The 27615-nt window shown below is 39.0% G+C and overlaps 2 protein-coding genes and 1 pseudogene across 2 annotated transcripts in view; 2 read left to right on the forward strand and 1 right to left on the reverse strand.

Annotated features, from left to right (window-relative positions):
- MAP3K4 (mitogen-activated protein kinase kinase kinase 4) overlaps nucleotides 1-16302 on the forward strand; it is a 140896-nt gene extending 124594 nt beyond the window's left edge. Inside the window, exons 22-27 of the mRNA XM_044671820.1 lie at nucleotides 592-708; nucleotides 1599-1758; nucleotides 5286-5408; nucleotides 9089-9195; nucleotides 15027-15206; nucleotides 15597-16302. Of these exons, the coding sequence (XP_044527755.1) occupies nucleotides 592-708; nucleotides 1599-1758; nucleotides 5286-5408; nucleotides 9089-9195; nucleotides 15027-15206; nucleotides 15597-15617 (708 nt within the window). The 3' untranslated portion in view covers nucleotides 15618-16302. The remainder of the gene's footprint in view (nucleotides 1-591; nucleotides 709-1598; nucleotides 1759-5285; nucleotides 5409-9088; nucleotides 9196-15026; nucleotides 15207-15596) is intronic.
- Nucleotides 4674-4772, forward strand: LOC123248143 (annotated as a pseudogene).
- Nucleotides 16303-24410: 8108 nt separating the features above from the next.
- Nucleotides 24411-27615, reverse strand: part of AGPAT4 (1-acylglycerol-3-phosphate O-acyltransferase 4) — a 127684-nt gene continuing 124479 nt past the window's right edge. Inside the window, exon 8 of the mRNA XM_044671821.1 lies at nucleotides 24411-24698. Within this exon, the coding sequence (XP_044527756.1) occupies nucleotides 24607-24698 (92 nt within the window). The 3' untranslated portion in view covers nucleotides 24411-24606. The remainder of the gene's footprint in view (nucleotides 24699-27615) is intronic.

Raw genomic sequence — 27615 nt, forward strand, 5'->3', positions numbered from 1 at the left:
CCATTCTTTCCACTTTAATCTCAATCCTACCTGTCTTGGAATGTCTTGCTTTTATGTTCAGATTCATTTCATCTCTTCTACCATGAATCTTTCTATCATTATATCAATCCATAATAATCATTTCCTCTTCTAGTTCCTAGGGCATTCATTTGTGCTACTGATCTGTCACCTAATATGTTAACCAATGTTGTTGATCTTTTTTATAAGTATATCCTGCCTTCTCAACTAAATTATTGGCACCTTAAGGGCAAAAACTGTCTTCAACTATATACCTCTGGTACCCTATATGCTTAGTAAATGTTAGCGGTTAATAATACCATTTGAAATTATGAAAATTAGCCTACCAGAAAATATTGTACTAAATTCTAAAATGTACACATCGATATGCTTAGTAAAAATGTCTGTATTTGGAATTCAGTTATGGCTTTTAAAAAATCCAGAATTACTGATACAAGTAACCAATCATGCTGCTTTTTTCTTTCCAGTGATACCAAAATATGCCAACAGATGGCTTTGCAAACCTATTATTTCACATTGTAGCTTTCTAGTTTGTGATGATAGCAACAGTAATTGACATTTTCAATTTTGCAGATTCGATTTCAGCCAAATGACCACAAAACTATCAAAGAGACTGCAGACGAACTGAAAATATTTGAAGGCATCAAGCACCCCAATTTGGTTCGGTATTTTGGTGTGGAGCTTCATAGAGTAAGCCAACATTAATCACACTCGCAATTCTGAGTGAGGAATCAGTAAGGGTAAAAATGGAGTCCTGTTCTACATCACAGGTCTTCTCATTTCAGAGCACAGTAACTTTGCCTAATTATAAGGAAATCTCCATGAGTTACATCATTTCTGCCTTCTCTCTGAAACTAGAGGAATTCTTCCTAAAATGTAAGTTGTAGATTGTAGTCATTAACCCGACATTATAAAGCACTGAAACCCATCCTGCCATTCAGAAGATTCATCTAGGTATCCTTTTTCCTAAGAACTTACATTGTCTTTTTTTTCCCTTTGAAACAATGACTAAATATTTTTGACTTGATTAAACTTTCCTTTTACTTAAACATCTGTGAAGTGAGAGAAGATGTAAAATATACTTTTACAGCACCAAAGAAACTTCTTCCCCTTGAGAGTAGATGCTAAAACAGTGAGGGAAAGAGCCCAACTGCTGGAGTACCTCATTTCAGCATGAACTTTGAGGGAAGTTGGATTCTGGTTCTATTTATGTTTTCCTCAATAATTTTCAAATTGGAAAAGGATGTGTTTCAGTACTTAATAATCTATCTGATGGGCAATCCTGTTGGTCCCTGTCTGAGATTATAAAGCAGTCAATTTGGGAGGATTGCAAAAACTTACTATGTGTCTCTTGCAGGAGGCAATGTTACCCAAATAGCAATATAATTCCAGACAGAGACAGGCAGAAGTCCTTATAGAAGAGTTAGAAACAAGCATTTTAAAAATAAGCAGAAAATAAGACTTGTATGATACCATTAGAAAGGAGATTTGCTTAGGACTTTTTTTATGAATTGTCCAGATTGAACATTTGTACTTACACTGGAAGAAAATAATAATGTTTATCTTGGTTTCTACTCCAGGAGGAAATGTATATTTTCATGGAATACTGTGATGAGGGCACCCTGGAAGAAGTATCAAGGCTGGGGCTTCAGGAACATGTCATTCGGCTCTACTCCAAGCAGATCACCATTGCTATTAATGTACTACATGAGCACGGCATAGTACATCGGGACATCAAAGGTGAGCTCAAATCCTGAGGGGACTGGAGTAGACCAAGAGGGGAGAGACAGAGACGGCATTTGCACTGTCATAAGGACATGACCCTGTTCTTTAGCTCTTAGTAGCCAGCTTGTAGAATTCAAATCCATCATGGACCAAGCTAAATGCTTTGCCATAATCTCACAATGCAGAGATCTCAGAAATAAAGACTTTTTTTCCAACTTCATTTGGAGCTAGAAGCCCCTAAACTATGTCAAACATTTTCTCCAATATTGATACAAATCTTTTGGTTAGTATTGGCAGTCAAGAATATTTCAAGTTTTTAAAAGCTCAAGGATGGCTCATCCTGAGTTGACCAGCATATTGCCTGATTTTAAAAGATTAGATTATAGTCCGATGCCATTCTGGACATATGTTGTATTATTTTTTGCAAAGCTATCACACTGCCTAATTCCATACTGTTCCATACTAATTCCATATGTCTTGCTCAAATGCCACATATAGCTCCAGGACTAGCTTAACCAGTTAGTCCTGTGTGTCAGTGGTACATGTCATGTGATCCTTAGGGCCTTGAGCAATGTTAAAACATCAGCACTAAAGTTCAGTTTGATTGCACTGACCTTGTGCAAGTGTTTTTGCAGATGTAATTCAATGTGCTCACCTCTCCAAAACCTCTTCATCCATCTATTTTTACTTGACATAGATTTTTTTGATTTAGATATCTCCCAACTCATCATTTGATCTTCTAAAGTCTAAAGCTATTCTTCTAGCTATCATCCTTATTGAAGATTACACAATTCTCCCAATCTTTTAGGTTCGAAACCTCAGAGTAATCTTTTACTCTTTCCTTTCCTGCACACCACATTTGGTCACTTCAAGTCTTGGTGATCATTCCACAGTATATTTTTTGTCCACACTTCAAGACTTATAATGCTTATATCCTAACTAAACTGGATAACTTTCTGTTTACATGTTTTGTCTCACCTTCGACATCCATGTATTTGTGCCTACCCTCCATCTCTAGAATTTCCATTCCCCATATTTCTCTGCCTATCGAGATCATTTGTTTTCTCAAGACCCTGTCCTGGTTCCTGCTTCCACCTTTGCTGTGAAGCCTTACCTTATATACCTAGTTATATGTAAGGTTAACATCCCTTAACCACTTTTTTTTGGATGTCAACTATTTTTGGACTTTTCTTATATACTTACTGTATTATAAATTGTATCCTAATTATTTTGGAATATTTCTAATATGAAGGAACTACGAGAATTGAATGAACTACACTGACTCTTATGACTCAATTCTGGATCTAGCCCAGTTTCCATTTTTTCGATTATGAATGTAGTCCAATTTCTGTCTTGTGAGAAAACTTCATTGCATAGTTTGAACTTAGCCCTGCATGACTGGGAAACTGGACTACCCCTACTTGTTGCTAAGAGATCCTTAAATAAGGGCTTAGGTTATCCTGATAAGAGCCCAAGCAGATCTGAACACTGATCTTAAGATTGGCCCATACAGACACTAATTTCAGAGAATTGTACTGTTGACTTGGAAACTTGGAAAGTCTCTAACCTTTTTTCAGTTAGAAATAAGATAACCTCATCTTGATTCTTTGGTTTGTATCCTGTCAGTTGTTTTCTTTTAATGCATAAGAATCTCTTATCTCCCAGTATTTGGGGGCCACGCTGAGGGGAGCTGGTTCCACTTTATTCCACAGCTGCCATGCATTGCTATCGATATGCTGAGAAGCTTGAACTTTTGTTTCCTCAGTTATTTCAAATTTCACCCATCACAAAAACCCCTTATTTGATAATAAGCTCCTTGAAGACAGGGACTGCCTTTTGTCTTTCTTTGTATCATCAGTGTTTAGCCAGGTCCCTGAAAAACAGTAAACATTGAAGTATACATTTAATCTTAGTTTTTAGAACATGGATAATGGGACAAACCATGTAAGAATGGTAGTGTTCAAAGGTGGTATATCTTATTTTGAGAACCACATTTTGTTAACCTCTGATTAGAAAAAAAGGCCTCCAATTGCTTCATTCAGTCATTGTCCTCCATTTTCTATATAGAAAACAGAATCTTAATTGATAAGCACATATTCATTACTTACTGTATGTCAAGCAAAAATAATCCTTGCCTTCAAAGAGCTTACATTCTAATGGGAGAAACAAAATATGCATAAATAGGTACATTGAAAACACACATAGAGTCAATGAAAGGTGTGTATTCCGCATTTATTACTTGTAGTATAAAAAGGAACTTCTGGAAAAGATGGAGAACAGCTTGAGTGACAGGATTGTCAGTTACAGAACTTAAAATTTACCCAGGGGGGATGAGCCAAGGGCAAAAGATAGTTGGGCCCACCTCTATAAAAGCCCACCGACTGAGCCACCCAGGACCTTGCCTTTGAGGAGGGAACCTTGGGAGTGGATGGTGAAGGGAGGGTAGGCCATAGACCTGCTAATCCAGCATCCATATCTCATTATCACAAGAAGTGTCATTTGCCTTGTTACTAAACTGAGCTGAGAGACAAGAACAGCACAGCAGCTAAGAATATCATATCTCCCTCCCTTTCTCTAGTTCAGGCCACAGCAGGGCCAGACCAGGGACTGTGAGAGGGGGAAGAGTCTCCAGCCAATATCAACCTACTGCTCTTAGATAAAGATTACCTTAGTTCCATAGACTTAGCATAGCATTTCCCCAACACCTCTTTCCTTATCCTGTTCTTACCCTTTTGAATTAAAGCAATAAACCCTGTTACAACTTAATCCAAGTGAAGATTGCATTCTTACTCAGGTTAGCAAATATCTACAGCCATAAGGAAAGGATTTATCAAACCGCAGTCAGAAATAGCGTTATCCATTCAGCACATCAACAACCAGCCCATAACCAACTTTATCATCAAACCCAACTCCATGCCAGGGAGCTAGAGGAGCTGCAGCACATATACTAAAATTGGAATGATTCAGAGAAGATTAGCATGGCCCCTGGAAAGGATGACACTTCTTGTGATAATGAGATATGGATGCTGGATTAGCAGATCTATGGCCTACCCTCCCTTCACCACCCACTCCCAAGGTTCCCTCCTCAAAGGCTAGGTCCTGGGTGGCTCAGTCCCTGGGCTTTTATAGAGATGGGTCCAACTGTCTTTTGCCCTTGGCTCATGCCCCCTGGGTGAATTCCAAATTCTGTAACCTACTATCCTGTCACTCAAGCTGTTCTCCCTCTTGTCTAGAAGTTCCTTGTTACAAAGGTCTAGAGCTTGTATCGTGCTCCTTTTCAGTCCTGTCCTAAAAGTCCATCAGCAGCCTCCTCTGTAGCTATGACAACTACCACCATCTACGTAGATTCTATAAATTATGTACCTATGTCTTTGGCACAAATGGCCTTGGCAAGATCACGACAGTTCGGTCTTAATAGTGAGAGTCTACTTCTTTCCCTAAGATTATGAAAGGCTACTAAAGTAATCTCTGAATATTTGGATAATCTTGACCTTTGGATAAAGACCTGTCTCAACTTTTAATAACTATTGGTTATTTTTCAGGAGCCAATATCTTCCTTACCTCATCTGGACTAATTAAATTGGGGGATTTTGGATGTTCGGTCAAATTAAAAAACAATGCACAAACTATGCCTGGAGAAGTGAACAGTACATTAGGGACTGCAGGTAAGGAAATGCTAGGTCATCTCAACCAATGTCTGTCTAAAACGTGGATTCCCCTGTACAAGATCCCTGGCAAGTGGTCAGCCACCCTCTGTTTTAACACCTCCAGTGATGGGAAATCCTCTTCTAAAGCAGCCCATTGTATTTTTGAACGACTCTGGTCATTAGAACATTCTTCCTTTTATTGAACCAAAATCTATCTGTGGCAACTTCTGCCTACTGGTTCTAGTTGTGCCTTGTAGGACCAAACAGAAAAAGCTCTTCTCCTCCATCAGAGCTTTTTTTATTTTAAAATATCAATGGTGCCCCACCTCAGAGGTCTTTTTCCTCAGACTAAATAGTGCTAGTTGTCTTAATTCATACTTATGATACAAAGTTTCTGTTCTTTTCATAGTTTTTATCATTTGCCACAAGACACACTCTAACTTGCAAGCCCTTCTAAAATATGATACTCCAAACTCAACCCAATGCCCCATGTATGGGCCTGCCCAGAAGTTCAGTGGGACCATTGCTTTCTTCATTCTCAGTACAACACATAATCACTGCAGTTTATGTTCTTATTAGCTCCCCTGGCTGCTCTGTCACACTGCGGGGTCATGTGGAGCCTCAGTCTCAGTCCATTGAAGTCTCCAAGTCTTTCACAAATTGCCACATCTCCATGTCTTGGAAGTTGCTTCTTTGGAGAATTTTTTATTTGTCCCTTTTCAGTTTCATGTTAGTGGGTTCTGCCTATCTCTTCCAGATCTTTGAACTCTTGATTCTGATTTCCTTTGTGGTATTTTCTCCTGCTTCATCTCATGAGCAAATTTAATGTTCAAGTTTTGATTTTAAAAAACAGAACAGGCATCAGGAACAGAGCCATCTGAAAAAAGCCCATTTAGAATCCTTCATAAAAAACATTTTTTTTCACTCTGAGTGACATTCAGTCATTCCCAAATATACCTAAATGTTAATGAGCTTTCATTTTTCCATTTAGATATCACAAGTCTTTTGCCAAATATCTTATTGAAATTCAAGCACTCTGTAGCTGTAGCATTTCCCTGATTTGCTATTCCAAGAATCTTATCAGAGAAATTTAATGACATGTCTTGAAGGCCTTAATGAATTTATATGGCTTCTTAGTAATCACTGCTTTCCTACTTAATTGCTTATTTTATTAACCTTTTCTCCTAAAATTCTATGTAGGAGTATATACTTTATATACTTCTACCTTCTTTCTCTTTCTTGGAAACAGATAGTACCTGCCTTTTTAATCTGATTACAATTTTTTCCATTCTCCATGATTCTTCAGAAATTACAACCACCACCACTCCACACCTATCAGATTGGCTCATTTGACAGAAAAGGGAAAATGACAAAACTTAGAAGGGTATGGGAAAATTGAGACATTAATCCACTGTTGGGGGAGTTGAGAATTGATTCAGTCATTCTAGAGAACAGTTTGAACCTATGCCCTTTAAAGGGCTATAAAGCCTACATACTCTTTGATCTTGCAATACCATTACTAGGTTTGTGTCCCGAAGAGATGAAAAATAAAAAGGGGAAGGACATATATGTATAAAAACATTTCAAGCAGCTCATTTTTTGGTGGCAAAGAATTAGAAATTGAGGGAATGGCTGAGTAAGCTGTAGTATATGATTGAAATGGAATACTATTGTGCTTTAAGAAATGACAAGTTAGGAGGAGCTCAGAAAAAAACATGGAAAGTCTTACACAAATTGAAGCAGAGTTAAATAAGCAGAACCAGAAGTACATTTTACACAGTGCCAAAAATATTGTACAAAGAATATCTGTGACTAATTTAGCTATTCTCAGCAATGCAGTAGTGCAAAAGAATCCCGAAGGGCTCATGATAAAAAGAACTGATAGAGTTTGAATTCAAACCAAATCAAACTTTTCATTTTCTTTCTTAATTTTTTTGGTTCAAGTTTCCTCCCACAAAAGTACTAACATGGAAAAAAGCTTTACATGATTGTATATGTAAAAATCTATGTGAGATTACGTAATATCTCAATAGGAGGGTGGGGAGAAGAGAGGGAATTTAAGACAATATTCTTTGAAAAATATTGGAAACTATTTTTACATATAATTGGAGGGAAATTAAATTAAACAAAAGTACTAATAACAGTCCAATGAACTATATATAGCCTTGGAAAATAATTCTTCTAGGCTATGAGATTTTGACAAGTAAAAGGCAGTTTAGCCCCATCACTTATCTGACTTTTCAGAATTCAGAAATTTCTATTTCTCACCTTCAAAGCTAGTCATTCTCCATCATAGAGGAAACAGAAGCAAAATAAAAACTTAGTACTTCTGTCCTATCTGACCATCTCTTTGCATTGTACCAAGTCTAAGCATTCTTGCTTTAAGAGGCCATTTTTGTTCCCAGAATTATTTACAAGTTTCATTTCATTTCTGGCTTTAGCCTTCCTGAAACACTTTTTTACATAACCACGCCACTCTTTTTTGCATTTATTCTCAGTTATTTCTGTCTTTTACAAACTATTTCAAAAATGTTTTAACACAACTGTCACACTCTTAGATATATCCTTTTAAAATCTAAGCTCATTGAAGAGCTCTTCATGTGTCCATGTTGCTTTCTTTATGTTCCTTCTGTCATTACAGTTATAGTGCCAGAATTTCTTGAAAACACCTGGTCCCTCTTCTATCAACTTCCATGAGATTAGAATATTAGGCCTACTTTTTCTCCTAGGCTTCTTAAAATACTGTCTTTTAAGTTTTAGGATATATAGCTAACTGAAGCATTCTCTACTTTTATCTGTCATGAATTTTAAGTTTCTGTGATCATTTTATTCCAAGAAGACTTTTTGTGATTAGGAAGCAAAAACAATAAAACCTAACTGTTTAATAATATTTATGCTCTAATGTGAACAATTCCTTTTAACATTCCATTCAAAAATTTTTTTCACCTTTGAATTCTGATTTGATTAAAAAATGAAAACTGTAGTTTAATTATAAATGTATATTTTAATCATTTTGAGAAATAGCATAACACAGTGGAAAAAGAGCTGACCTTGAAACCAGTAAAGACTGGCTTCAAGTTGTATGTCTGACATGATAGTATATGACCTTAGGCAAAGTATTCTTTTTTTTTTTTAAGTTTCAGTGTTCTAGGCAACTAAGACTAAGTGTTTAATCAAAGAAAATGGCTACCTGTTTTGATAGGAGTTTCCTCATACATTGAAATTACAGGTTCAAGTCCAATCCTCTTTTTCACTTACAGCATGCTATCTTTAATCAATATAGAAAAAAATAATTATTTAGCCCCTGCTATGTGCCAAGCACAGAGACTAAAACAATCCCCACTAACAAATGAGCTTATATTTTAATCTGCATAGCTTCATTTTCAGATTTTCAGTAGTAGCCTTAACTTCCATTACCCTTTACACATTTTTAGCTTATTATACAATTAAGAGTCCATTTGCTTATCTGTGAATAACTTAAATAAGTGTAAAGTTATATACTTAAAGAGAAGCACCTTGGCATAGTGGACACAGGGTGCCAGCCTTAACAGTCATGAAGATCTAGGTTTCAGGTCCCACCTTTGCTATAGATTGTTATCCTCAACACAAGAAAAGTTAATTTAGTATCAAATCATGGCTAAAGTATAATCTACTTTGATTTTCTACACATTAAAATTATGTATGTATTGTTTTAAAAGCATACATGGCCCCTGAAGTCATTACACGAGCAAAAGGAGAAGGACATGGGCGTGCTGCAGACATCTGGAGTTTGGGTTGTGTTGTGATAGAAATGGTTACTGGTAAGGTAAGCATTGTGCATGCCCTTACTCACTATGGAAGAAATTATAATCATCAATTTAGTAATGGTATTTGTTATTCAAGCCTCAGAGACCCTTTTCCTGCTAGACGTAAATATGATTAAAAGGATCTTTGCCCCCTGAAGGGATATCATGGAAAGACATTGAAGAAAATGTTTTGTCCCAAGAAAAAGAGAGAAAAGATTGATAATGTGTGTATTTGGATTTTAAACAGAAAAATATTTGCTCTTATTTAGTCTCTCACACATCTAAAACTCATGTAAATAAGTTTGATGGCTTATTTTGTTAGTTTATATATATAGCTCCATATTTTGGGGGGCATAAAGAGGAATTAATTTTACCTCTTGTCACTTTCTCCTTTGGGTTCTTGTTTTGTCAGGCATCACAAGGTGAGCAGCATCAGGAATAGCAAAATGTGGCTTCTAAAGACACATTTGGACAGTGTGATTTATCAAGCACATACTGCTGCCGTGTGCCAGGAACTGTACTGGGACTAAGACGGAACTGGTCCTTGCCTTTCTTGAGGAGCTTATTATACTTCATAGAGGAAGACAATGTGGATGTGGATGTAGATACAAAATATGTATAAAGCAGATGCAAGGTAGCTTGGGAGGCTGCCTGAAAGCCAGGGAGACCAGGATAAGCTTTGTGCCAGAGGGTAGGAAAGTACGGTGTGAAGAACAGTAAATGGTTAGTAAGGCTAGATCATAGATTACTGGAACAGAGTAATAGAGCTGAAACTGATAGGTTGAGATCAAATGGTGAAGAGTATTAAATTCACACAGAGAAATTTGTATTTGATACTAGAAGTCAGAAGCATCTGTAGGATGGAAGGGTGGGATAAGTCAGACCTGTGCTTTAGAAAAATCACTTTGTATAGAGAGATATTGAAGCAGGAGGAACAGATATGCTGTTGGATTAGTCCTAACAAGATAGAGTGAGAATCTGAACTGGAGTGGCAGGTTTGTAAGGAGATTATGGAAGGGACAAGATCTGATGACTGATTGGATATGTGGGTTGAAGGGGGATTATAAGACAGCAAACTTTGGTGACTGGAATTATGGTGGATTCACCGTCAGGAATAAGAAGTTTTCTAAGGATTTTTAGGGGAAAGAGTTCATTTAGAAGCATTGAGTTTGAGGCACCTACAGGAAAGCCAATTAAAATTAATTCCATTTTTAAATAGGGAGTCATTTTACAGTTTACTGAGCAGGATAGTAACATAGTCAGACTCTTGCTCCAGGACTATCACTTTGGCAGCTGAATAGAAAATGGTTTGAGAAGAAGAAATTTGATGCAGGGAAACGAATTAGGGGTCTTTTGAAGTATATGAGACTGGAACTCAGAGAGAGAGTTCAAGATATATCTATAGATATTCATTTATGTAGAGATGATCATTGAACCCAAGGAATCCAGTGAGTTCAAAAAGAGAGAAGAGAACCTAGGACAAACCCTTGAGGTGCACCTCCAGTTAGGGAACAGGATATAGATGATGTTTAAAAAAAGGAGACTGAGGAACATCCAGACAACTAGAAGAATAAAGGGAGAGACAGTCCATCTGATTGGACATATGTATTTGTGTGGAGGCAGTCTACTTGAGAGCATTGAAGAGGATAGACTCAAGGGTACAAAGTACAGGAATGGACCTTAGGAAGGACAAGGTCCATCTCTTCATCGGAGAGGAAAGATAGTGTCAGAAAAGGAGGAAAGAATAGTGTTCAGCAGTTCTGAGATGTAGAATAGGATAACAAAGAAATAAATGATAAATGACCTATGAGGGAAGATCTCCTTCTGAGGAAGGTAGGGAGAATGAAAAGTTTGGGAAGCTTAAAGAGAAAAGGTTTGGAATAGCTATTGTAGGGAATTAAAGAATCAGTTAAAGAGAAATTGGAGTAAAAGGGCAAGGACCCAGGTGAGTTTAGGTAACAAAATTTATAATGAATTCAGATTTTGGGGTGAGCCTAACTCAGGCAGTTCCAATGCTTCTGGCTCACTTTTGGAATAAATTAAGACAATCATAAGTGGTAAAATACTTAACAAAAGAAGACTACTCAGTAATCATGAAGAGTATAATTATAAGTTTACAACATTAATTGTATTAATTAGTGTATGAGGCTCCCCTCTGCTTCCACATCTGTCATGGTGGCAATATCCAGAGGTGCATCAACTCTCACTATAGTATGAATTCTGTCAAACCTGTGGAGCACCAACTTCTCATAAGAAATTTAAGTCCCCAGACCAGGTATGAAGAATGGCCTCCTTGCCCATCTAGAGAGAAAATAGCCCTTACTTTTACTTACTTTTACAACAGATGCTTCTCATTTGTAAGAGAACACTTAATATATCTGACTCCAAATCAAGCTCTTATTCATGTTTTCTTGTTTCTGTGGGTAAATCACTTGGTTTTTTTTTTGTTTGTTTTGTTTTTTTTGTTTTTGTTTTGTGCTGTTCAGTTTCCTTGTCTATAAAATAATGTCTACACTATCTACATCAAAGGGTGGTTATGAGGATTATAAAAAATGTGATGTCAGCAGTAAGCACTCATTTCTTAATTAACTTGTTAATTTTGAGTGTTAATTCAAACCCTAAACTATATCACATAAAGCTACATATGTGATAGTATCACACATATGTCTATGATACCTGGGAGCCTAACAAGTAACATCTTTCATCTCTGCCCCCTTCTCTCCTCTGATACTGTCATCACCCTAGTATAAGCCCTCATGATCTCCTGCCTCAGGTCTTTCACCACCTCTCTGTTACCTCCCTACTCAATAAAATCCAGTTTTGCATTCAAATCCCTTCATAATCTGGCTCCCTCCTACCTTTCCAGTCTATTTACACCCTGTGCATCATCATGGTTCTGTGATCCTTGCCCAAGACAAATTTTCACTGGCTGTCCTCTAATCCTGGAATCTTCTCCCTCCTCATCTTTGCCCCCTTATTTCCCTAGATTCCTTCAAGTTCAAATCCCATCTTCTACTAGAAGTATTTCATGATGCCCCTTAATGCTAATCTCTCCAATTTAGCTTGTCCATAAAAATATGGTTGCTTATGTATCGTTTCCCCTATTAGATTCTGAGCTCCTTAAGAACAAGAACCATTTTTCCACCTTTCTTTGTATCCTTAGCACATTGCCTGACAAATAGCAGATACTCAATAAATGCTTCTTGATTGACCACCACCCCCCCCCCCCAAAAAAAATGACATGTTCCTACAGCTTCTTATCTAGATTGCCAAATGTAGAGCTAGCAATACCAGACTTCACAGGTAAATTTCTGAGGAAGGAAAAAAGAGCATGGTGGACACTCACTGTTTAGCTTTAGCTGTCTTTTACTAGGAATAGATGTTAAGTAAGCATGGACAAAAATTATTTAGATAGCTTTGGGATTTTTTTCCCCTAGCTAATTGGTTATCATCAATGATGGCACTATATTTGTACATATTCACCAGTCAGTGATCAGCAAGCATTTAGCAAGTTCTTACTATGGGCCAGGCGACAGAATAAAAGGGGAATACAAAGACTAAGATTCCTGTCCTCAAAAGATCTTCTAAGGGCCAGAGAAGGGGTACCTTCCAAGCAGGAGGGAGAGCCCTTACGAAAGTGTGAAGGTGTTCAGATGAAGGGCAGTAAGAAGACCAGACATATTCCATCATCCTAAGAAGCTCAGAGGATGAGGGCAGACATTCCCGTCCCTTTTTACAGATGTTGCTGATCATGCCATCAGGAAGCAGAAAGCTGACCAGGACATTTCACTCTGCTTACCACATTACTGTTTACAAAAGTGGACAGAGCATGTGTCCTTTTAAAGAAGGAAAAGCACTAGTTTACCCTGCTTTTTTTTTTTTTTTAAACCCTTACCTTCTGTCTTGGAGTCAATACTGTGTATTGGCTCCAAGGCAGAAAAGTGGTAAGGGTAGGCAATGGGGGTCAAGTGACTTGCCCAGGGTCACACAGCTAGGAAGTGTCTGAGGCTAGATTTGAACCTTGGACCTCCCATTTCTAGGCCTGGCTCTCAATCCACTGAGCTACCCAGCTGCCCCCTTACCCTGCTTTTTTAATAAAGTTCCTTGTGCAAACAATTTACCACTCACCCTTGGTAAAATAATACCAAAGAGTTATTCTTGTCATTGTATAACATGTTTACCATCTTGCTATTGGGTCATTTTACATTTGTTTTCCTAATATAATAATAAGCATCACACACTAAAGAAGGGAGTTTATTTTGTGAAAAATGTAGTTTATACAGCTCCCTCTAAAGGATGTATAAAAAGAAGTGGCAAAAGCTAGTTGGCAGTGCTGAGTAGTAGTCTCCTGGTCTCAAAAAATCTGACAACAGGAAATGGGGTCATTTAGGAATAATAATTCTGCTGTGTAGACAAACCACACTTATGACTGAGTCTCAGCAATATTCTCCCACAAAATCTATTTGTTGCTTCAGTCTCACATTACACATGCAGCTAATTTTCTTGGTTTCCTGAAGGACTTTTTATCCTTTCATTTGCCCTTTTCATTGTTCAGTATTCATCATACCATCAGAAAATTCCTTTATGTTTCAGAGAAACTGATCTAGACTTTATATAGAGATCTAGATAAACATACTTCTTTAATTCACTTGCCTAAGGTTTTTTATAAGGCATTGTTTTGTGCTTTCTGCCTAATCTCTCTCAGTAGAATATTATGAATTGGACCAGTGTGGTCAGTAGAAGAAAACTTAACTTTTTTGGGGTAACTTAATTTTTATGGCTTTGCCTTAACATTAGTGGTTGGTAGGTTATTGAAGGCTTATTACTCTTTCTGCTGAGAACATGAAATATTTTTTCACATGAGCTCAGTAAAATATTAACTTAGGGAAAAAACCACATCCTTGGATAAACTTATAGCACAAACACACAAAAAGATATCTATAAATAGAGCATAGCAAGAACTAGGTGGCACAGTAGATAGAGCACTGGGCCTTGAGTTCAAATCTAGCCTCAGACACTTACTAGCTTTGTGCCCTGACCAAGTCAGTTAACTGTCTGCCTCAGCTACCTCATCTATAAAATGGGGATAATACTTGTACCTGCCTCCCATGTGTGAGAATCAAATGACATAATTCTAAAACTGTACAGTGCCTGGCACATAGTAAGTGCTTTTACAATTACATATAGTAAGCTAATTGTTAGTTGTTATGCTTATTATTGAAAGATTACATATTGTTATATTAGTATTAATTTAATTTTACAGGAACCAAATATATAAAGAGCTTCACCCTTCATGTTACTACATTTTACCTAAAGTTTGAAACAGCTTGATCCTAAGATGGGAAGTCCTGGGTTCAAATGTGGTCTCAGACACTTCCTAGCTGTGTGACCCTAGGAAAGTCACTTAACCCCCATTTCCTAGCCCTTTCCGATTTTCTGCCTTAGAAGCAGTACATAATATTGATTCTAAGACAGAAGGTAAGGGTTTTTAAAAAAGGAAGTTTGAAACAGTTACTTAGCTTACTTAGAAAAGATTGTTTGGCAGCTAGAATATAGATTAAATCCTATAATTATAGTGAAGTAGCCAGTACTATAAATAACAAGATTTATAGTGATAGTATTTGGGGGTGATTTGCTTCAAAATCCAAGTAGTAGGATAAGTAATTATACATTTGTATATTACTAATCATTTTTCCATGTCCACATTTGCCCCCTTAAATATCTTTTTTTGCCTAAAAATGTGATTTCTATAGAATAATAAATCCTATAGTAAAAGTCACGTATATGATTAACATGCAAACTCCTTGTTTTGTGTGAGGTTTCCTAAAAATGGAATTTTATCTTTTTATAGAGGCCTTGGCATGAGTATGAGCACAACTTTCAGATCATGTATAAAGTTGGAATGGGACATAAGCCACCCATCCCTGAAAGGATAAGCCCTGAAGGAAAAGATTTCCTCTCACATTGCCTCGAAAGTGATCCAAAGATGAGATGGACAGCTAGCCAGCTCCTCGACCATTCGTTTGTCAAGGTTTGGCCTACTATTGTGATTTGGGAAAGGGATAGGAATGAGTACTAAAGATACTCAGGCATTAAATGTACCTCATTTTTATATATAAGTAATAATATTATTGATCACCAATAATCCAAAATACTTAAAAGTGAGTCCATTAGGCTCATATACTTGAGTGATCTTACGCAGGTTTTAATTTCATTTGGCAACAAGAATATGAAAATCAAGATGGGTCCAAAAATTGTATTTTCCTTAGCTAGAAAATATGAGTAATTTCTAGTCACCTGAGATTAAAAAACATGTAGAATTACTATTACCAGTAATCTTTTGTGAAACTGACCTGTGAGTAGTCATGACTTTCCCCAGCTACCATTTGCTCAGTCCTTCATCTTCTCTCTCTATTCACAGGTTTGCACAGATGAAGAATGAAGCTATTCAGTATGTGACCCAGTAGTGTATGTACTTGGACAAATTCCCTTACTCGCTACTGTATGTAATATTTACATGAAGACTGTGTTGAGAAACGGCATGAACGTTTTGAACCTACCGCGACTGAAGACTGCACAGGTGACGAGTGTCACTTCTCCTGCTGCTCCCATCTCTCACATGGCACGTGATGCTCATGTGTGACCGTGTCTGCAGAGTGTGAAAGTCAAAGTGCCATTACTACTGTACATGGACCATTTCCTTCTTTGTCTGCTCTGTCCCTCACATGATGGAGAACTGTCATATTAATACATAGTATTTTTGACCTTTCTAGGTTCAAAAAAAGTTGTCATGTTACCAGGCGTGCTGGACCTTGTTTTTTAATATCCTATTTGAGTGCACTGACTGTGAACCTTTATCCTATTTTTTTTTTTTGGGTCGGCTTCAGATTTGTTATGCAAGAGCTAAATAATGAAAATTAAGGAAAAAAGTTTTTTTTTGTTTTTCTCTCAATAAATGGTTTATTTTAGGAAGCTTTGCTTGGGCTGTTCTATTTTTTATACCAGTATTTTTACCCAAGTATTCACCAAGCAAGGGGACATACTTGAAGAGCAAAGAAGGAGTCAAAGGATCGTTAAAACAAGCTTTTGGGGACTTGGTTAATTAGCTCTAAAGTTATTTCAATAAAGATCAAAAGGAAAAATGAAGAGATTAGGTGACTGATTTGTACGTAATTTAACAAATTTGCCAGAATGATTAGGGCACTTGCCTAACAGGTCTTTCTTACCTTTCTGGTACCATCACTAGGAAGGAGTGGAGTGGTCACAGGATCTCCTGTTGTAAGGCACCGAGGAGCTGTCCAGTCTAGCACGGACCTGATCCCTTCTACTTCAGCCTCTGCCTGAAGACCTCTCCAGGATGACCATTACACTCATGGACAGCCCTATGAGAAATTATTTCTGCCATCAAACCTAAATTACCTCATTGCTCCTAATTCTGCCTTCTTGGCCAAGCTGAACAAGTCTGCTGGCCTTCTGTTTGCCAGCTTTACAAAGTGACTGATCAACACAACCAGAAGATCAGAAGAAGTGGCAGGACTTGGATTTGAACCCAAGCCCTCTGAATGCTCAAATCACTCTACCATGATGTCTCACTCTGATATTGAGTATCACTAAGGACCATTTTAAAAAACCATGCTACTCTAAAATTTTTGTTAAAAATTGGCTGGTGAAGCTATTTATTCACATATCCAGGTATCAGCACTGCTATGAAATTTTTTGATTGATGAAATTGTTTTAGTTTACATATATACCTGCTTGAAGGAAGCATTTTATTGTCCATTGGCTTTTAGATGATGAAAACTCATTTACAAAGGACAGTCAGCATCGCAAAAGGTACTAAATACATTCATTGGTATTTAATTGTTATTGTCTATGCTTCTTCTCCCCACTGGGGACTTGGTGGCATAATGAAAAGGTCCCCGATGAAGACCTACTCTTCTCTTGGCATGGAGGTGACTCCGGTTTTCACCCTCTGGGTCAGCAGACACCAAGCTGTCGGGTCCTTTCAAGCTCCCAAGCACTCTAGTCATGCCTTTGGACCCCAACACAAATTAAACCCTTGGTCACCCAGCTACTTCCCTTCTTGCCCAAAGTCATCCTATTGCCCTATTCCTTGAAGTTATTCCCATGGCCCATTTCGGAGGGGGAAAATGATAATTCCCAACCTCTCAGCACAGATTGACCCAGAACCCCTTTCAGATTACACAAATAACTTATCTCAGAAGCATTACCTGTGAATCCCCTCTGCAGAGCAGACCCTTGAACTCTCAGGGATCTCTAATGCAATTTGGAGCTCGCTCTTTGATGTCTTTTGGGACTGTTGCTCTCTGAAAGGTTCCCTTCGTCATTTTCAGCTCCTGAACTCAACAAACCCTTCCTTGGTCATTCTGCCGCCCTATCCCTGCGGTAATATCCCCTGTAGTGACCCAACGCAAAGGAAGCCCTTGGTCAGGAAGTGATCTTGGCTCCCTGGAGCGATCCCGTTACGCCTTTAGGAGGGGGAGGAAATTAGTCCACTCATCCATCACCCATTTTCCTCCTCTTCCAGGACATGCTCACAAAAAAACCCCAAAAACCTGAATGTAAATTAAGTTCTAGGTCACTTCCTTATTCCTAGCCAGAAATGCCATCCTACTTAGCAGTCAGTCACCTGTGCTGCTGCCCAGAGCTATCCAGTCACTGGTCAGAAGAGCGCAGATGAAGCCCTTAGTCAGCTCGTGCCATTTAAGTTCCGGGTCACCCGGTTTTGCTTCCACTCCGCCCGAGGCTTATTGCTTTTAGAAGCAATCCGGACTTACATTTCTAAAATCACGTGACTCGAGATTTTGTAAAACCGAAGCGTGTGCGGAGAGACTAGAGATAGGAAAAACATCAGCGGTGATACAAATTGGATTCAGACCTAAAAAAGACTGGAGGACATTTAAGAAAATTTTTATTTATTATAAAAATATTTTTCCGTGTTTACATGATTCATTTTCTTTTCTTCCCCCTCCCAGAGCCAACAAGCAATTCCACTGGGTCGTATAAATGTTATCACTTGCTACCTATTTCCATTGTATTCATTTTTGCTATAGAGGGATCTTTTAAAGCCCCAAACCCAAATCCTATACCCATATAAACGAGTGATAAGTGTTTTTCTTTCTCTCAACGTGGATAGCATTCTTTCTCCTAAGTCCCTCAGGAATGCTAGGACATTTTTTTATACACGTTTACTGACGAAGAACTACCTATATGGTACAATAGTGGCAGTCCTCAGCCTTGGGCTGCTGTGCGGCACCTTCTCTGGTTCCCGTAGGGCCAGGCTGGCCCAGCGGATGGTCTACAGGCAGGCCTTGCTGGCTCAAAACTCTGGGATCCCCCTATGAAAGAAAGTGGGAGTTTGGGGGGAGCGGAGTACCCTGGAGCTGCCCTTCTCCGCCCACATCTCCTGTTGGACCAGAAAATACATCTTGTGGCACTTTATCTGGAAAAAGACCCGAGGCTTGCAGGTGGGAGCGAGCCTCCTAAAGGTTATATCTCGTACGGGATTAGGAAGGAAGTGGTGGAAGGAGAGTGATGTGCCATCAGATGCAAGCTGAGCCCCACCTACGGAGGAGGGTGGCCCATCGGTCCTCCTCTCCTCCTGCTCTGTGCAGTTTGGGCCGGACGGAGGCTGCAGTTTTCTGTGTTCTTGTTCCTCACAGACGAAATCACACACCAGCAAATATCAGGTCTGGGCTCTGCTCAAGTGGTTCCCGAATACAGAATCGCATTGAAACAAACTCATGTTTTCAAACTGACTTACCCGCTTTGGGGCCAGAATGCCGTCCCCGCCGGCTCTCTGGACAGACAAACCCTCCCTCGGCAGTGCGAGGCACTTAATCAAAGCTGTGCTAAGATGAGCGAATCGACTTCAGTCAGAGCCTAGGAAGCCGATCTTCACCTATTCATCGTTGATGTGCAGAGATCACAGCCAATTTCTTGTTAATTAACACAGAAATGGAAGCAGAGGTGAGAGGAGCAAAAAGAGAAATTAGGGGTTTTGCCTATAGGCACTCAATTAAGTCAGCAAAAGGAAAAAAAATCCCTGGCTTTTGGTTCACAGACCAACTCACTAACTGAGCAGGTCATCGCCAAGATGATTATTTTTTTAAAATAAAGTTGGTCAACCCTGCCGGCTCCGTTCCAGGTACTGTGCCCAGTGCTTGGGATGCAAAGAAAGGCAGAAGAAACTTCCCCCTCTTTGAAGAGCAGACGACAGACACATTTTAGTCCTTTTCAAATTTAAATCCAAGCAGCCACCATTTTGCCTCGCATGAAGCAAACGTGATACGGTCTACCATCCCAAATGTCATTCGTTTTGGTTTTTTTTTTAATTTTGAGTTCCAAATCCTTTCCCTTTGCTGCTCCTCCCAGGAGACAGCTGTGAAGTGGGAAACATTTCCAAACACAATCCCTAAACCCGTATTCCATTCTATTTCCAATGGGGACATCATGTTTAAGTAAGTGTTCGTGGAAATTCTTTGAAAATAATAAATGTGGGGGCAGCTGGGTAACTCAGTGGATTGAGAGCCAGGCCTAGAGACGGGAGGTCCTAGGTTCAAATCTGGCCTCAGACACTTCCCAGCTGTGTGGCCCTGGGCAAGTCACTTGACCCCCATTGCCCACCCTTACCACACTTCCACCTAGGAGCCAATACACAGTATTGACTCCAAAACGGAAGGTAAGAGTTTAATTTTAAAAAAGGAGGAGGAGGAGGAGGAGATAATAAATGTATGAGATGACTTGATTATTATTTGAAAGCAGTATAGCTAGGAACCCAAAGCCAAATTATACATGTTCTTTTCACTCAAGTCAATTGAGTGCTTTTGTACTCTGTTCAAACCTGAGAATTTACAGAATTAAAGGCTGTTGTTAAAAAAACAAAAAAAAAACAAAAAAAACAAAAATCCTTACCTTCCGTCTTAAACTCAATAGTATGTATTCTTTTCCAAACACAATCCCAAATTTCAAGTGTCCCATTCTCCTCAAAGTTTGGACATTATATTTGTGTAACCATTAATGGAAGTTCTTTTAAAACACTCAATAAATACATGAGATGGCTTGATTGCTATATTGGTTCTAAGGCAGAAGAATGGTTGGAGCTAGGCAATGGGGGTTAAGTGACTTGTCCAGGGTCACACAGCTAGCCACATTTGAACCTGAGGCCTCCCGTCTCTAGGTCTGGCTCTCAATCCACTGAGCCGCCCAGATGCCCCCATAAAGGCTATTTTTAAAAGGTCACTAACAGGAATGACAGTTTTCCATTTTTAGAACCAGCACACATAACCCATCTTGTCTACCCACCCACACGCATCAAAGCCGAGACCCCCGACAATTGGACAACAGAGACAATGGCAACAACAATAAAATCATTGTACTTCAGTTGTTTTTATTTTTTTCCCGTGTAAACAAAATTAAGACTACTTTTGTTAAGGCAATTGTAAAACACAGTCACTTATGGAGGATAAACACTGATGCCTAATGACGACAATATGTACGACTTTTATTACAGTAAATCAGAAGAATTTTATTACATTTTGGCAAGTACCTTTTCCAGGCAGGGTTACACACACTTCACCCAAAAGCTTCAGGGAAAGAAGGACTGGGTAACAATATATAGTCGAAACTCTGATTATGGGTAGATCTTGCTTTTAAATTATGTTTCACAGAACTAAAAAGGAGGTGATAAAATCCTTTAATGATACTATTCACTAGCCCGTGTTGATGTTGGATTTTTTTTTTCTTTTCTAAATAGGCTGAAAGCCCAGCAGGCTTTTAAATTCACTTATCCCAACCTAAGGAATGTGTGATACATCCATCGATTAGAATGATAACTTCTTTTATCTGAGATAAATCTCTAGCAGGGAATAGGGGAGTTAAGAATTGAGCAGGGCAATCTATATTAATTTTCCAGCTCTTTCTGGGCCTCAATTCCCTCATCTGTAAAATAAGGGGACTAGATTAGATGGCTTCCGAGGTCTGTTCCAGCTATAAAATTTATGATCCTGAGGCAGATTCTTCACAGTGTAGCTTCATTATTTTGCTGAAGTGTTATGACTCCCCAAAACATCAGCTTGCTCAAATTTAAAAATAAAGTATATCCTGTAGTCCAGTATGTGTCTTTTTGGGACTCTCCACCATTCTGGTGCCTGCCATTAGAGGAAGTACAAGCGAGTCTTTACTGTGAACTCATATATTATAATATAAGGGGTCAGGCTCATTATCGATAATGGCAGGACACTAAATCCTGGACACACTTATGTTTGCCATTTAAATTGTCTTTTCTCAGAGCAATTTAACTTTCGATTTTAAAAAATGGGCATGGCTGCTGCAAGCATTTAAAGAGATGTCGTGACTGTAGGAGATGACCAATATTGAAAATGAAAGTGGGCTGTACTGACCAGCTCCCCAAGTAAAGTTGTTTTTTGCCTACTTTCATCTTTCCCATAAAACAAGTCACCTTCAGAAATTCTCAGCATTTTCCTGAAGAGTCTTCATCTGCAAATAAGCTTCCTTTCCATGTTTAATCTCCAAATAAAGTTTATTAAATTCTGTGCCCTGATTAGTTATGGGGACAGACAGACTGGTAATCAGCTGTTAATGAGGCAGGTACTAATATCACTAAGATATAGTACTTGCCTAGTTATAAGTTTCAAATATATAGATCTAAAATGTAAATTCCTGGTCCCATTTTCAACTATAAAAGAACCCATATATTAAAGCTAAGGGTAAGGAAGTTTCAACAAATACTTATTCTCCTCCCCCCATAATCCCTGGTTTTGTAAGAAAGTCCTAGATAGGGCTCACATTTCCCAAGATAAGGATGTCCAACAGATACTAAGAAGAAATGAGGGAGAGAGTCTTAATCCACAGTTCCTTAACTCAGAAAAGAAACAATCGCCCCTTGGGTTTTTTCATTTTTGTTGGGGTCTTTACCATTGCTTTGTTGAATGGGTTCAACCTGGAAAGAAGCGGGAGCAACGAGAGGTGAAAAGACTCTGTCAAATTGGAATAAAAGGCAATTTCCAATCCAGTGACTCTCATCAAAGAAAAGAAAAATTCCTTAAATATGGGGACAATATTTTATGCTCTAGAGTTATTAAGGAACAACAAATGGATGATAAAAGATGGTGGAAGCTCCAGATCACATCCAGTATTTGGTTATTAAAATGACTACCACCGATATGAACGAGAACATTCTCCCTTTACACTTTGTCTTACATTCAAAGGCAGGTTTAAAAATAAGTCATGATTAGTCTCTTGACACTGTAATCTAGTTATCAGAAAATGTTGAGGATTGTGTTTATTTCTTAAGTCACTCTGCTCTTAGTGTACATGTACCTATACACAAAGGTGTGACATAAAATAATGAAATTGACTGTGCAAGCCTTATACAAAATTGGCTTCATTGACAGTCACAACTCCAAAATATAATCAGACCTGTTTCTTGCTTGCATTTGTTTCTATTTTGTTCTTCCCCACATCGACCAAAAGCTCTTTAAATAGGAAAGTCTCTGCCTCGTACCTTCTAGAACAGTGTTAGTGAGTACATGGGCACATGTGCCCTGGCATGCTGGAAGGGGCTGCTCCATTCCCTCTCCCCACCGTGCCTGGGAACAATGTTTACATGCCCTGCCTCTCCATGCAGCAGCCCAATGCGAGCACTTCCTCTGCTGTCTGGAGTAATGTGGGGGGCTTATAGGCAGCTTGAAGGTACGGTTTGGGCATGCGAACTCTAAAAGGTTCACCAGTGCTGCTCTAGAACATAATCAACGTTAAGAATCAGGTTATTTGAAAGTGGAGCTCTCTAAACAGAATGAGCCTTTAAACTCATATTTGCCAAAGAATCAATATTTGCATTAGTGCTGAATAGGTTTGGGTTGGTGTCCATGAAAAGAAATCTCCAGAAAACTAACCAGAAGGGACCAGAGTCATACATATCTATTATTTAAGTACCAAACTGAGTGTAACATTGATGTCACTACCTGAAGTACAGTTGTCCCCAAAGGAACCTATCTTGTATGAAACAGTTCTCTTTTGGGTAAATTATTGCTTTTTCTAGCAGTTGACTATGTTGATTAGCAAGAAGATGATAGCATGGGGTCCTTCATACCGGACATCACTCCAAATTCTGCCCCAAATCCTCACGGACAGAATCTTTTGGTATAATAAATTAGGAGTTACAGAAGACAGACCACTGCCCTGATCAAAAGCAGAACTTTGGTAGCTCAACAAGAGCTGCTAATAATGTTTAAAAAAAAAAAAAGCAATGAGAAAAGGCTAAACAGCACTTTAATCAAGTGAAAGTCCACGATTGGATGAGATTTCTGGATTGTGCCATGAACTCACGCTTGTATTTAGTTTTGCATTTCAGTTAGCTGATGCCATGGACAAGGGAACACCCACAAAAGGCAGTCATCTGCCAGGTCATTGTATTATATTTGGTCTTGAGGGCAAGAAGGGCACAGGCATGCTGGTGGTGACTTGGAGACAAACAAGACAGAAGCCAGAGAAATCACAGCAGCAAAAACACCATGGGTGTGTAACCCAGGAATCAAATGGGGGAAAGAAAGGCTTTTTTTTTTCTTTTTTTTTTGGCCATTCAAAAGCTTCCACACAGCTGCCCCAATCCTCTATTTCATTCTCCTTTCCAAACATACGCTGATTCTGACTTATTGGGCATGGATATCTATTAGTCTAGATCCTTAGACTATCATCCTATCCTCTAGGATTTGGGTACATATGATCCATCTGCTTCATTTAAGTGGCTTCGTGATCTCTTGGTATATGATATGTCTGTCTCTCTGTCTAAACAGTCTCCAAATCACCTTGCAGTAAAGATCACAAAAATGTCACACCAGGAAGAGGGAAAGGGAAGAGAGTGAAGAAGGCCTGTGTAAACATATACCACAGATGTGCCAGACATACGTGTTAATTTTTTTTTTTGGAGGCATTATTTAATCTTCTTTGTAAAAGCATTCTCTACTCCATCTCTGGTAACCTTTTAGAGGGGTTACAGAAAACTCAGCACCAAAGGATGAAAGGGATCCCTTACCCACCCCCAAAGTATGTCTTGGATTATTATAAAACATAGGTCTTCCACATATATGGATACACACACGTGTGCGCACGCGCACGCACACACACACACACACACACACACACACACACACAATTCACTCACTCAGAGAGGAAAAGAAAGAAAACCCGCTTAAAAAATGTTAGGAGAGGGGATTTAGAATACATCTTCTTCCCCATCTGGCTTTGAGACCAAGCCCCTGCCCAAACGGGAGGGTGGCTTTAGATATATCACCAGTAGTCTCTCATCCAACCTTCATCACTCTGTCCTTCCGAGGAGAATCAAGAGTTTTCTGAAGTTCCCTTTGGATGAAAAGGAGTCCCTGAACCAATCACTTTTGTTTCTGCTTGTTATCGTTGTTTCCATAGGTAGAACCTTTGTTAATTTCTGTCACCGAGATCATGCGCCGAACACCAACGGATGCTGCAGAGACAGAAGGGGCGAGAGTCAGCAAGTCAGTCTGGAAAGGCGCAAAGCCCCCAGGGCGCCGGGGATACCTGTGATTCTCGTTCAATTAATTCCATAGAAGATTCACACATTGGGGGGATCCCAATTCACGATGCCCTGTCAATATCCTTACACATCCCAGAAACGCAGGGTTAGAAGGGACACCAAAGCCGCCAAGTATGATCCACACCGAGAATCTTTTCTACGATATTGCCACCGAGGGCTCATAAAGCCTTCCCTTGAGAGTCTCTCAGTGAAGAGGAACATGACCTCCAGAGGCAACTCCATTTCTTACACTGTCTAAATCTGCCTCTGTAGCTTATTACTTGCATCCACACTGCTTTTAGATCTAGTCTCTGCGTCTAAGGAGAACAAATTTCATCCTTCTTACACATGATAGCCTTTCAAATATTTACACTAAAGCCATCATATGCCCTGTCAGCCCTGCTCCCAAGACTGTTCTGGTTCAAAAGTCTCCTGCAATGCCATAATCTTTTTTTTTTTTTTTTTTTAAACCCTCACCTTCTGTCTTGGAGTCAATACTGTGGATTGGCTCCAAGGCAGAAGAGTGGTAAGGGTAGGCAATGGGGGTTACTGCTATCATAATCTTGAGACCCTTCAGCATCCTGTTTACACTCCTCTGGTCACTCTCCAACACATCTTCCCTAAAATGTAGCGCATGGAATGGAACATATTCTAAATATGATCTAACCAGGATATAGCTGAGTGTACAATTATAATCTTCTTCATTCAACACTGCCTTGCAATGGTGCCCCAAACTGCATTTAGCCTTTTTGCTTGCCATTGGACTTTGCAGTACACTAAAAAACAGAGATTCTTTGCAAGTGATTCGCCATCTAGATCAGTGATGGCAAACCTTTTGGAGATGGAGTGCCGGGCCCCACTCCACCTCATCCACCAGACCAAGTGCCATGACTGACGCCCACCATGAGACCACGTTCTGGGCGCCCCCTGCCCCCACCCCGATCCCACACAGGGGAGGGAGGAAGTGCTCCCATGGGGTGCTGGGTAGAGGGGTGGGTGAAGTGAGGAATGTCCTCAGTGAGGGTAGAGACAGGGAGGGGAGTGATCTGAGTGCTCTGCTTCCCTCTAGCTCTGTTGCCCATGAGCTGCCCACCTTATCCCCTGTGTGCTCCCCTTGGGCTGCTAGGCAGAGGGATGGGTGATGTGAAAAAATGTCTTCAGACTGATCCAACTATTCTGGAGGGCAATTTGGAATTATGCACAAAGGGCTTTAAAAGACTAATTGCCCTTTGATCCAGCTATACCATTGTTGGGTTTGTACCCCAAAGAGATAATAAGGAAAAATGCTTGTACAAAAATATTTATAAAACATGAATCATGTAACCATGGAAAATTTTTCTAAAAAATAAAATATTAATTAAAAAAATATTTATAGCCATGCTTTTTGTGCTGGCAAAAAAAATGGAAAATGAGGGTGTGTTTATTGAATGGGGAACGGCTGAACAAATTGTGGTATCTGATGGTGATGGAATACTATCGGGCTATAAGAAATGATGAACTGGAAGAACCTCCATGAACTGATACAAAGTGAAAGGAGCAGAACCTGGAGAACATTGTACACAGAAAGTGAAACATTGTGGGATGATCAAATGTAACAGACTCTGCTACTAATAGCAAAGCAATGACCCAGGAAAATCCTGAGGGACTTATGAGAAAGAATGTTATCCGCATCAAGAGAAAGAATTGTGGGCGTAGAAATGCAAAAGAAAAACATATGACTTATCACGTGGTTCTATGGCTATATGATTGGGGATTTTGATTTTAAAAGATCATTCTATTACAAATATGAATAATATGGAAATAGGTTTTGAGTAATAATACATGTATAACCCAGTGGAAGTGCTTGTCAGCCCTGGGAAGGGGAAAAAAAAAAGAGGGGTGGGAGAGAACATGAATCATGTAACCATGGAAAAATATTCTAAATTAATAAATTCAAAAAAAATTAATGTCATTAGGCATAGTGGAGAGGGGGAGGGGAGCATCTCCACCTGAGTCCCTCTGCCTTTCTAGTAATGAACTGGGGGAGAAAAGGGGTAGAGGAGAGCCATGTGCCCACAGAGAGCGATCTGCATGTCATCTTTGGCACCTGTGCCATAGGTTCGCCATCACTGTTCTAGATGCAATGTTCTATTTTTTATATTTTTATATTATATTATAATTATTATTAATATATTAATGTGTATTAATATATCTTATGTTATGTTATAAGTTTATATTTTTTTAACTAAAGGTATAGCACTTTACCTTTGTGCCCTACAAAATTCCACCTTAGAAGATCTGTTTTAATAATCTAATCTACTGGAGGGTAACTAGGTGTCTCAGTGAATTGAGTCACAGGCCTACAGATGGGAGGTCCTGAGTTCAAATGTGGCCTTAGACACTTCCTAGCTGTGCGACACTGGACAAGTCACTTAACCCCAATTGCCTAGCCTTTAGCACTCCTCTGCCTTGGAACCAATACACAGTATTGATTCTAAAATGGAAGGTAAAAAAAATCTGGTCCATCAACATATTTTTAGAGTCTATCTCTTTCTGTCATATTAGCTACTCCTTCTAGCTTTGTTTAATCAATAATCTTGATAAACCTTGCATTCATGCCTTCCTTTAGGTCACTGATTAAAATATTTAACAGCACAAGGCCAAAGAAAGATCTCTTAGCCAAGGATCCTGGGATGAAGACATGAAATTGCTATGAATTAAATTCAAAACAATACAAGTATTTCTTCCCTGGCTACTCTGTGGTAAGCCCTGTTCTGAGTTCTTAGGGAAACAATGACAAAAATAAAACACTTCTGAGTTCTTAGGAGACAAATCACACAATCCTAGTGGCCCCTTGGATGGTTATTGA

The sequence above is a fragment of the Gracilinanus agilis genome, chromosome 4, assembly GCF_016433145.1.
Source record: "Gracilinanus agilis isolate LMUSP501 chromosome 4, AgileGrace, whole genome shotgun sequence".
NCBI lineage: Eukaryota > Metazoa > Chordata > Mammalia > Didelphimorphia > Didelphidae > Gracilinanus > Gracilinanus agilis.